The 12,552-nt window shown below is 45.7% G+C and overlaps 1 protein-coding gene across 2 annotated transcripts in view; it reads right to left on the reverse strand.

The window, feature by feature from the left end:
• Nucleotides 1-2,945: 2,945 nt before the first annotated feature.
• The window catches only part of engase (endo-beta-N-acetylglucosaminidase), a 70,464-nt gene continuing 60,857 nt past the window's right edge, over nt 2,946-12,552 (reverse strand). For both annotated transcript variants that reach the window (XM_070857654.1, XM_070857653.1), the window contains exons 13-14: nt 10,123-10,237; nt 2,946-3,405 (exon numbers count right to left, since the gene is read on the reverse strand). In XM_070857654.1, the coding sequence (XP_070713755.1) occupies nt 3,010-3,405; nt 10,123-10,237 (511 nt within the window). In that variant the 3' untranslated portion in view covers nt 2,946-3,009. The remainder of the gene's footprint in view (nt 3,406-10,122; nt 10,238-12,552) is intronic.

Raw genomic sequence — 12,552 nt, forward strand, 5'->3', positions numbered from 1 at the left:
CCCTCAGCTCTCTCTTCCCCCCCCACCCCCAGCTCTCTCTCTCTTCCCCCCCCCCGCAGCTCTCTCTCTCTTCCCCCCCCAGCTCTCTCTCTCTCTTCCCCGCCCCCTAGCTCTCTCTTCCCCCCCACCCCCAGCTCTCTCTCTCTCTCTCTTCCCCCCCCCTCCCCTTGCTCTCTCTTCTGCCTCCGGCTCCCTCTCTCCCTCCCCCTCCCCCCGCCAGCTCTCTCTCTCTCTTTCGCCCCAGACTTTCTCTTCCCTGCCCCCCCCCCTCCCGGCTCTCTTTCCCCCCCCCCTCCCTCCCTGGCTCTCTCTCCCCCAACCAAACCTCTCCACCCCAGAGTCTCTCCGATCCCCCCCTCCGCTCTCTCTCTCTTCCCCCCTCCCCGCTCGTGCCCTCTCCTCCGAGGCTCTCTTCCCCCTCACCCCACTCTCTTTTCCTTCCTCCCTCCCCACTCTATTTCTCTCGATCCGCCCCACTGCTTCCCTCCCCCACTCCTCTCCTGGCAGTCTCTCTCGCCACCACTCTCGCTTCTCTCCCCACCCTCCCCGTTTCTCTCCCCCCTCCCTCCTCTCCCTGCAGTCTCTCTTCCCACCCACCCCCCTGCTGCTTCTCTCCCCCCCGCTCCTCTCCCCGCCCACTCCGCCTCTCTCCCCGCCCCCCCGCTTCTCTTCCCCGCCCCCCCTCCTGGCAATCTCTCTCACCTGCCCTCACCCCCCCCCACCTGCTTCTTTCCCCACCCCTCCTGCTCCTCTCCCTGCAGTCTCTCTGCCCACCCACCCTGCTTCTCTCCCCCCACTCCTCTCCCTGCAGTCTCTCTCCCCGCCCCCCCCCCCTCTCCTCCCTCCCGGCTTCATTCCCCGCCTCTCTCTTCGCGACCCGCTGTACCTCGCCGCTTCTCTGCCCACCGCCCACAGCCTCTGAGGAACAACGTGGTCGGACTGATTGTGGGGCCCCACTTCCGGTTCCAGGTGGGAGGCAAGGGGCAGAGTTGAGAGGATGCAGGCGCAGAAGGACAGAAAAAGGGCAGTACAAATAGCCAGTCCCATAAGTCTTCAAGTCTATCTTTTTTGCGCCTACAACCACCCAGCTTTCCTGAACAATGGGCGGGGGGTGGGGATTGGGGGGTGGGGGGAACCTAGGTCCATGTTGCAGAGGCGTTACCCGGGGACTTAACACTCCAGCATTACTGCATAAAAAGAACTCCCTGGCTGCACTGACAATAGCGATGCAAATTCCGGAAGGAATACCTCTCCAAGCTTCATTTAAAAAAAAAAAAATTTTCCATTCTGAAGAATTTAATTTCCATTAAGTATTAATATATCAACATTTTTGCTCTTCCAAAAGCTACTTCATATTAAAACAAATTCGTCGCCATCATTTATGTTTCTGTAGGGTCAATTTGTATGCTTGCTGATTGGTTCAAAATATGGCTTGTTGATGGTCAACCAATAAGATGCCACAAAGGAATAAGGAAGGGGGAGAGGGGAAAGCTGCCAAATAAATACTTTCAGCTGCCATTTTATTGCCCTGCCTCCACTGGAAGAATCCATAGCACGAGCAACTAATAGATTTCAGACAGAAAGATATTAAACTTGAAGGATTTATAGACTGGAAAACCTCTCATTGAAGTCCGTGTGATCTTAAATAGAATTACTGCTGGAAGTGTACCTTGCGATGCTTTTCTACATTAAAGGCACTATTGAAACCTAGCTCTTTCACCAAACTTTTCATCATCTGCCCTAATATCTGCTTATGTGACTTGGGCAGTGTAAAATAATGCTCTTGTGAAGCGCCTTGCGACATTTTACGACATTAAAGGCGCTATATAAATACAAGTTGTAAATGCAAATTGTTGATGCTGTTTGAAGAAGCACAGGATTTGATTTATAATCAACCCCATGAAGGAGTAAGGTGCACTCAGTGTTTGTGTTTACTTTCACATGTTGTCTGTGAGTAATGTGATGGAAGGGCCACTCCTATTTAGATTTGGGGCCACTCCTATTTAGCGCGGAGGCCCCGGCCTGCGAGGGAACGTCAGCAGCAGGTCGGGGCCATAAAAGGAGCGGTGGGCAGCGGCCATGGGCAACGTGGAGGCCACTTCAAGGTACAGCGCGAACTGGTGCAGGAAGGCGACGGCAGCGAAGAGTGACGTCATCAAGATCCAGGTCGGTGATTGGAGCGTGGGCAGCGAGATCGGGGTGAAGGAGCGGCGAGAGACTGTGGAGGGCCGTGATCGGGGCTCAGGGGAGGTGTATGTTCAGGGCCCAGGGGCAGCACGGGCCAGCCCACGCTGCAATACGTGCGCGCACTAGGTCCGTGCAGCAGAGCTGGTCTCCAGTTGTCTTGGGTAATCCTTGCCACTGGACCAAGACCTAGCTCTGTCAAGCCCATGTGGTGGCTGGTGTGCAACGGCCACAAACACGTAAAAAAAATCCACACACAGGCATCTTCCACCCTTCAACATGTGGTTCGGTTCCTTCATTGAAACACCTGTAAACCCGTCCTTTTTTTGGCATGGGAAGCAAGTCATGCCAAGTCGTTTCGAGGAACTGCCTATGATGATGATGACGATTTAGATTTATTTTTAAAATCTCTGCATACTAACCGGGTTAGGATGGCCACACACAAAGAATTGTATTCCAAAGTTGTTTTATTTAACGCGTCACTCACCTCCTTAGGATAGGAATTTTAAATTTAAAAAACCTTCAGCGCGAGGAAATTAATTCAAAAAGAATATCAAAGATCGCTGTCACTAACCAGGAGCGAGTCACTGAAGTAAGGACTATCTGCAACAATGCACGAGGCACATGATTCACAAGAGCAGGAAAAGATTGAGGTTTGGGGTGCTTTGTTTTCCTGGCCTCACAAAAGCAGTCACAGGAAGCCAATACAGGTCAACTGGCTACTGGAATTTTCCCGTTATAAACACACAAATACAAACCAATACAGGACTTTGGATTTATTATCTTTCAAACAGCAATAGATGGACACTACTGTACATCACCTCTTCAGTCTGGTTGTGTGTAATTTAGTCTTAACCTTCCCCATGCTGACTGAGGTACTGAAAAACTTGCCGGAGTCACCGGCTGAACAAGAAACTCCACCTGACAGGACTTTCCCACTGGAGCATTGTGAAGCTGCAAATGCACCACACGGTAAAGGTTTGCACTTGTTCGACCTACGTGAATCATCTCAGAGTCCGCAACCTTTCGGTTTTTGTGGTAGTATAGTCCTCGACAGTATATCTTGAAGTAACTCGCTGTGTTTGGAGGATAAGCCCACTGCAGTGTGGCACTTAGGTTCAGCTGGTCTGTAGCTTTAGGGACCCTTTTCCACAAAATATTGAAGACAGTAAGTTTTTCAACTGAATTCTGTTCCACACTCAGTCTTGCAGCATCCAGAATCTTAAACAAAGCACATCATTCACATGAATTACTGAATACTTTTTTTTTTACAACTGCAAAATAGGCATATTTTCTATTATGAACAACTGCAAGAATGGTGTGAATCATCCTTAATCTATTTATATTTTCATCCCATCTCCATTTACAATCTAAGGGCCGGATTTTCGCCTTTTGGGGTTTTTCGGCAAAAACGGTAGCGATACGTGAAACTTACTGTTTTCACTGCGTTACCGTTTTTAGCCCGAACTTTCGGCCTTTACGTCTGCGCCAGGGGGGCATTGGTAAGGGAGACGTTGCACAAGCATTCACGGCGCAAAACGCGAGTTTCGGCAACTTTAGTCCGGGACCGGGAGTGCTCTGAGAGAAGCCTTGGGAGGGGGGGGGGGACAGAAAAAGAAAGCTCAAAAAACATTCCAAAAACATTTACAAGACCCGTAACTATCTAATGGCTGCAAAAAAATGAAAAAATAAAAACTTTAACTTACCTTTTTTGCAGGTTTTCATACTTACCGCTGCCGGCAGAGCTACACCGACAGGCTTGACCCTGTCGTTATTCTGTCGCGCGAACAGGGTCGGGAGAGTGTCGAAAGTCCGACGCAAACGCAATCTGCATCGTCGCACGTCAGCGCACCTCTCCCCAGCGGTACTTGGAAGCACCGCCGCAAACAGGATCCCGCCCAGACTTTCGCCGCGGAGGTTCAAATCGTGGTGAACACTCGGTCGCAAACCTGCCGAAAATCCGGCCCAATATTCTTTACAAATCACTGCTTAGGCCTCAGCTGGAGTACAATGTACAATTCTGGGCACCACAATTTAGGAAGGATGTCAAGGGTCTTGGGGAGGGTACAGAGGCGGGTTACCAGGATGCTACTAGGGATGAGGGATTTCAGTTGTGTGGAGAGATTGGAGAAGCTGGGATTGTTCTCCTTAGAGCAGAGAATGTGAAGGGGAGATCCAATAGATATATTTATATGAGGGGTTTAGATTGTTTCTCTCTACTTGCTCTGTTTCCTCTGGCAAGTTGGTCAGTAACCAGAGGTCATAGATTTAAAATAATTGACAAAAGAACTAGAGGGGAAATGGAGAGAAATGTCTTCACATAGAGGGTTAAGATCTGGAAAGCACTACCTGAACGGGTGGTGGAATCTATGTAAATAAAATATATGCTATGTACAGAATTGCACAATGGCCGGAGTTAGTTACAAGGCTGTAATCACTTGGAATTTGCTTTTTGAGTTTATAACACAATGCCGCATTACAATTGCTTATTCTTTATAATCTCAGAAATGTATATACTTTCTTGTGCACGAAGTCTAGGCTGATACTCCAGTGCAGCACTGAGGGAGTGCTGCACTGTTGCAGATGCCACCTTTCAGATGAGGTATTAAACCGAGGGGCCTCATCTTCCCTCTTAAGTGAGTGTAAAAAATCCCATGGCACTATTTCGAAGATCAGCTGGGCCAATATTTGTTCCTCAACCAACATCACTAAAACAGATCATCTGGTCATTATCTCATTGCTGTTTGTGGGAGCTGGCCATGTGCAAATTGGCTGCCACATTTCCCTACATTACAACAGTGACTATACTTACAAAGTACTTGTGCTATATAAATACATGTCATCTTTTCTTTTTGTGGTGCTGCTCAGGGCAAGTCGGAGGATGTCCTGTTTGACAAGGACAACAATATTATACTATGTATTGCAAAATAAATTAGTCTGGTGCTAAAGTGCATGTATCTGAGTGTGTCCCTTTTGGCCACAAGCTGTAATTGTCTGTCTTTCTGTAATTAATTAGAGGCTAACTGGTCTTGGGTAGGTCCTTGGATCAGAGGTCAGACTGCCTTTCTGCTCTTTATTTATTTATTGTGTAAAAATCCTGAAATTTAGATTTTTTGATGTTGGTGAGCTTCATTTACAAATCGGAAATGAACTGGCTTTCTTCTCGATAGTTAAAAAATGTATAACAGAAATTTGCATATGCGGCACCCATAATGTGACATATTCATCTTTTCTGTTGACCTCCTATGGCATTGCTCATTGAGAGACAGATGCTACGCTGTTTTTTAAGGACTGGGGCATTGTATCATGTAATGCACAATGCATTATTCTGTTACTAAAGTGAAGGCATGTTCCTTTAAAGCTACGCATTCTAATTGCTGTGAAGTAAACACTGAATGAAGGCAGTTCTCAATTGGTCTTCAGGTTACAAAAAAGAACCCAGACTCTCTTTCTTTAAGTGTTACTGGCAAGGCTGGTCAAAGATCATGCCAAAAAACACACACGCGCAGCCTTATTCACTGGCCAGTATTAGAAGAGACAATTGTCCTTTCAGCTCGTTTCTAACATTAGAAACGCAAGACGGCCCAGCAAACTTCCCCTTCAGGTAAAAAGCAAGCCACCTGGCCTCAGTTGATCATCGCTGGGTCAATAGCCTGGCCAGTTTAAAAAATCACACACAAATAACACATACTCTGGTCTAACATCAATCTGCATCTCGAGACAGTGGGTGATAAAAAGCTGCACCACACTAATCGTCGGCAAGGACTATAGCAGTTGGGAAGAATTGCAGGCTGTATCAGATAAAAGATAGGTATGGGCATGCTCACTGTGCAATATGCTCAGATGTGGATGACTATGCAAACTGCTTGAGTTTTGCTTTTGCAGTTTACGATGCTATCTGAACCTCTCGAGTGCATCACAGGTTTGTACCACATTTCCAGCCAGCTGTTAGTCTATACCCAGTTACACTTCATCACATCCATAATAGTTCAGTGTAGTGTAGGATCCAGATAAATGTATGCTACATTTCCCCAAATTCATTCGTACAGCAGCCTGTTTTATGCAAAATAAGTAAATAACAACCATATAATTCGGATTTTCATTTTTAATATTGAAAATGTGTTATTCATCTAATCCAAAAATCATACTCAAGACTCTTTGACCAATCCCAAGCTTGTTTTAAAAAGAAAACAAAACTTTCCCCCCGCCCCCACAAGTTATACATCATTTATATTTTTGTATGATTACACACACTTATAAAAAGAAAAATATATAGTTTTACAAGTGTGAGCAGTCAGTATCGAGTTATACTGTCCTCTTAGGCGGTCGCTCAAATCAAGGATGACTTGCTTCCACGCCAAAAAGGGATGAGTTCAAAGAGTTCACAGGTGTTTCAATGCAGGACCGAATATTTCAGGTCCGGAACTGCATATTGAAGGGTGGAAGATGCCCGTGTGTGGATTTTTTTAACGTGTGGTGACCAGCCACCACACGGGCTCGACAGAGCTAGGTCTTTATCCAGTGGCAGGGATTAGCCAAGTCGACCGGAGACCTGCTCTGCTGCACGGACCTAGTGCGCACACATATCGCAGTGTGGGCTGGCCCGTGCTGCCCCTGGGCCCTCGCCTCTCCTGAGCCCCGATCACATCGCCCTGCAATCTCTCGCCGCTCCTTCGCCCCGACCTTGTTACTCCTGGTGTACCTGCCCACGCTCCAATCACTGACCTAGATTATAGTGATGTCCAATCCAGTCGCTCTCTTCACAGCCATCGGCCTCCTGCACCAGCTCGTACTGCTCCCTGGAGTGGTATGCCGCCACGCTGTCCAGGGCTGCCACGCTGCTCCAGGGCCGCCGCACACTGCTCCTTTTATGGCCCCGACCTGCCGCTGATGTTCCCTCACAGGTCGGGGCCACGACACACCGCATCACTCTCAAATCAGGGGAAAGCAGAGCTCTGCATATGCATTCTTTAGCACATGCACAGAGCTCTAATCATCGGCCAATAACATTTTTAATATTAGAGAAGAGTCAACTGTCCTTTCAGCTCTTTTCTAACATTAGAAATTTAAAGGAAGATTTCCCCTGGTGAAGACTTTGAGCAGCCAGTTGGGAGAGGGCACCTGGCAATCAGCCGTTAGACCCAGCAGAAGGCCAGGTCCATTTGAGGGCCGGGCCTCATTAGCATTCAGCCAGCGGACAGTAAATGAGCAGTGTGTCGGCTCTGTGAGGCTGCTATATGGGGCTAGCCACCTCTGGGCTGGTAACCAGTAGGGTGGGTTTGGGGGGCTGCGGGACCCATGCTCCTCCCAGCCCCACCAAAATACAACTTACCTTTGGGCTCCTGTTCGACTGGATCACCAGCTGATACTAGGTGGAGTCTGTGTGGTGCACACTCCAAAATTGTCCTAAAATGGCAAACAGGATAGTGATCAGCTTATTGAAAGGGCCTACCGTCTAACTCCGGTGGGCACGCAGGCCTCCCAACTGTAGGCCCGGGGGAAGATTGTGGTGGCCATGACGATGGCGGGAACATGGCAGTAAGTCATTCCCCATCATTTTCCAGGTGATACTGCCCTGTTTCCAACGGGAAAGAGGCCTCATAATCCCCTATAGGCAATCTAGCAAAGTCAAATATGAAGCAGGTCATCTGGGCTTAGTTCACCATCGCTGGGTCGGTATACTGGTATTCTCTACCTAATACCATTGAGGGAGTACCATTGCCATAAGGACTGCAGCAGTTCAAAGAGAAGACCAACCACCATCACCTTCTCACAGCAAACAGGGATGGGCAATATAATGCGGCCGTGCCAATGTTGACAGAGAATAATTTTTTTTTAATTTATACTTTAAAGTATATCTTCCTCAAGCTGGGCTCATCCTTAATGCAAAAAAATGGATATTGGTTTGTTTGCTGTTGCACAGTTCGCCTTGTGTAACTGAAGCAGGAAACACCGTGCATGCAGTAGCACTGCACCATGAGAGAGGCACTGAAGGGAAGGCAAAAACATCATAATCAGTGTCTCCATCAAGGTAAAAAGAAGCCGAGTGGTGTAAGCCAATCTGTATCTTTAAAATGAGCAGCTAAGGCAGAGGGACAAATTCCACGCTGGCTATTACCACACCCCTGTCAATTGGTGACACTGTGGCAGCTAAAAGAGCTCTAAGAATCCCAAAGAACTTTATTCCAAGGACGCAGTGTATTGGAACAATAAAGATAGTTTCAATTGACCAATTTGAAAAAAAAAAGTAAAATGGTGACTTTATTTCTTTGAAAAAATAAATATGAAATTTTTAAAAATACTAAAATTTACCTCAAGAGCAAATCTGCTTTAGTGATTCTCCCCCCCACCCCCCGCTCCCTGCCACTTTCCCTCCATTAAAATGCATATATATTCAAAAGAACCATTTAGGGAAGGAATAAAACCAGTTGGACACCTTCAATTAATCAGATAGAAAAAGTACAGCAGGCCAGTTAGCATTGCAAAGGAAAAGTCAGTTCAACATTTCTGGAGTTCCAGTGAAGGAGGTGTCTACTGTGCATTTCCGGTTTTTCCTATTAATTTCAGATTGGTAGTATACACAGCTTTTCATTTTATCTCGGCCCTCTAATACACAATTTTTAAGTACACAATTGCGTGCACAATTCTAAAAGTAAAATGCACATTGGAAACAGTTGCGTTGATTTTGCAAACTGTATGAGAGTTGTGCAGACTGTGCAGAACAAGTTGGAAATAAATTATTTGCTAGGAGCCGATTCCCACAGAAACCTGTTTAAATGGAGTTAAATTGCCTGGTTGTCATATGATGATGTAATCAAATGATCCGCTCCATATACCTTCCCAAAGTGTCACATTTGATCAATAGAATGTTTAACATTTTCAATCTTCCTCAGCGTTTGCAAAGTACCTTCCTTCCCTCAAGCACTACACGAGTCAGACAGTATGAAATTACACTCTGACGCACATGCCTTCTTGTATTGCGCGGAGGAAAACAAATGAGGACTTAAATCAGACCACTGACATGACCGTAATTTGAAACCTTGTGATTTTGCAGACGGTTTAAAAAACAGGCATGAGGAGATGGAACTGTTATTCTCTCATATTTATGCAGTGCACTTTAATTGACAACAGCTACAAAGATCAAACTCCCATGGCTGCTGTGGAAACAGGATCTGCAAAGTCAATGGGGCCGAACTTGGTGGACTTGGTGAACTTGCTGCCGCCGAGTTTTCTGGGCGGTCCCCCCTCCGAGCGAGTTTGGTGGATGCCTCCCACCGGCAGGGAGGGAAGACCGCTGGAGACCGCCCGCTGGCACGCAACGCATGCAAGTGTCCTCCCGCCCGCCGAGCTGGCAGTTTGGTCTGGGCGGGAGTCCGCTGCAGCAGGGGGAAGGGCCGCCACTTGGGGGCAGGTCTAACCTCAACGGTAAGTATGAAGACCTGCAAAAAAAGGTTAGTACACTTCTTTTCTTTATTTTTTTTCCAGCGATTCAGGTGGATGGGGGTCTCCTGAAGGTTTTCTAGTGTGTAGTTTTTTATTTTTTGGAAATTTTTAATTTTATCTGTTCAGCCCCTCCCTGGGCCCGACTCAATTCTCGGCAGTACTTTGCCGAGGATTGCATTTGCCGCCAAGAATGGGAGCTGCCGCCCAGATTCAGGGCACAAGTCCTTTTTTTGCCGCCGGGCGGTCTTTCCAGGACTTTTTCATGAAACTTCCACCCAAAATACCGTCCGGTATCACAGCGGTCCTTTGGGGGGCACTTGGGCGAAAATTAGCTTCCACCAAGTTCGGAGCCAATGGCTCTCAAGTACAGGTATCCTCGCAGCTAACAAAACACCATCGAACAGCACTAATATACAGATATGGCAATTCTTCATGAGCATTTAATTGTGATTTACTGGAATTTATTTTAAACTTTAGCAAATGTCCCAAAGTTACCTTGATTTCTCCAATTTTGAATTTAAACTCTACGTCCTGTTCATCCTTCAGTTCATGAGTAACGTTGACAGAGATATCCTGGAGAATGCAATCACTCAGCTCCAAGACAAAGAAGCTGAAAAATAGGAATACTGTTATTAACTGCAACAAAGAATAGTTTCGGTAAAGCTACAATATAGCAAAGTGATCAAAAAATGTGTGCAATGAACCAATCTCAGCCAAGACAATATTCTTGACTTGTGTGCGGATACTGGAAGACAAGGGGATTAAATGCATTCTGTAATGCACTCCACTTCAGGTTCACAAATAAAGTATGGCCGCTCGGGCGAGGAGCCTGAAGGTTGCCACCACCTGTGCACTTGTATCAAAGTCATTACTGCCTTCACAGGAGGAATAAGGGAATAAAATGATCGGGAAAAATGGCAGCAGCAAAGAAAAGAACTTGTGTTGATATAGTGTCAGCTGTGGCTCAGTGGGTAGCACTCTCGCCTCTGTGTCAGGAGGTCATGGGTTCAAGCCCCACTCCAGAACTTAAGCACATAATCTAGGCTGACATTCCATTGCAGAACTGAGAGTGCGCTATATTGTCAGGGGTGCTGCCTGTCGGATGAGATGTTAAACCGAGTTCCAGTCTCAGGTGGATGTAAATGATCCGATAGCACTATGTGAATAAGAGCAAGGGAGTTATTCCGGTATCCTGGCCAATATTTATCCCTCAACCAACATCACTAAAACAGTGGCTCATTGCAATTTGTGGAATCTTGTGTACAAATTGGCTGCGGTGTTGCCCTACACTTCAAAAGTAATTAATTGGCTGTGAAGCGCTTTGGGATATCCTGAAGTTGTGAAAGGTGCTATATAATGCAAGTTCTTTGTTTTTTTTTTACTATAGTTTATCTACAAGTAGTCATCTTTGATGTATGTTATTTTTAACTCTGGATTATGAGAGTGTGCAGACATGATGGCTGAATAGCTGCTTGCGCTGTATAGTGTAGTTCTCCTGCCTCGATTTCAAAATTCTCATCCTTGTTTACAAATCACTCCATGGCCTTGCCCCTCCCTCTCTCTAATCTTTTTCAGCCTCACAACCTCACAAGATGTCTGCGCTCTTCAAATTTTGACCTCTTGAACATCCCCCATTATAACTGCTCAAGCATCGGTGGGCGCGCCTTCAGCTGCCTGGGCCCTAAGCTCTGGAACTCCCTCCCTAAACCTCTACGCCTCTCTACCTCTCTTTCCTCCTTTAAGACGCTCGTTAAAACCTACCTCTTTAAACAAGCTTTTGATCATCTGCCTTAATTTCTTCTGTAACTCGATGTCAAATTTATCTGTTTGTCTGTAACACTGTTGTGAAGCACCTTGGGACATTTTACTATGTTAAAGGTGCTATATAAATAAAAGTTATTATTACTATTATTTTCCTCAAAGTACTTAAAGTGGGAATTAATGTTCAGTTGATTTTAATTGTAATTATGTTGACATTTGTTCAAGAAAAGAATGACGTGCATTAATTAGGTCATTAAGAAAGTGTAAATTACACCCAATGACCTCTGTAGGACTTTGATATATGGCACCAATGGGAGTTCATACGAACTCGACTGAAACAATGCTGCCAGCTACCTTAAGGTGACTTCGACTGTGATATTATTTCTGTAACTTTTAACAACACATAACAAAAGCTCCATTGGCATTAAAAAGAAAGTACATTATGCAAATCCTTGCATTTTAATAATTAAATAGGTTTTAATAAGCTACAAAGTCAGAAGGTTTAACCAGCTCCATAGCGTGAGCTTTGGGAAAAATCCTTTAGGCTGATCCAGGCTTATGGAAACACACTCTAATGTAATTCTACCCACAGGAGCACATCAAAAGCAATTTAGCAAAGTATTTCAATATGATGTTGTGTGGAATAACCCAGGTTATTTATTAAAAAAGGATCTTTGCAAAATTCTCTTAATGCTCAATGCAGGTCCTGGCTATCTGGGCAGTACGGGGTTAAAACCCCAAGATCATTTTCAATGGCTGTGAAATGCAATCAGTCAGACATTTGCTGATGTAACGAGCCTAAAATTGTGGTCGGAGGCTTCCTTTGTACGAATGCCTCTGACCCGAATAAAATCTACGAAAGTACCTAGTGGTCCCGGAGGAACGTAAGACCCCGGTCGGAGGCCTAAATTCGCTATGCAGCGCACGGGGAGATGCCTTTCAGGTACATAAGTCAAGTGGGCCTGGCCAACCAATCACAATGCAGCATTCTCATTGATAAAAATGGGAACTCCATTTGTACGAGTTCCCATTACTATCAATGAGAAAACCTCTAAAACACCCAAACACAGAATAAATAAAACACCTCACATATTTAAAATTAATGAAATTAAATGTAATTAAATGTTTTAGAAAAAAATATATATTTGTTGGAATTTAAAAAAA

This window comes from Pristiophorus japonicus, chromosome 16 (assembly GCF_044704955.1).
Source record: "Pristiophorus japonicus isolate sPriJap1 chromosome 16, sPriJap1.hap1, whole genome shotgun sequence".
Lineage (NCBI taxonomy): Eukaryota > Metazoa > Chordata > Chondrichthyes > Pristiophoridae > Pristiophorus > Pristiophorus japonicus.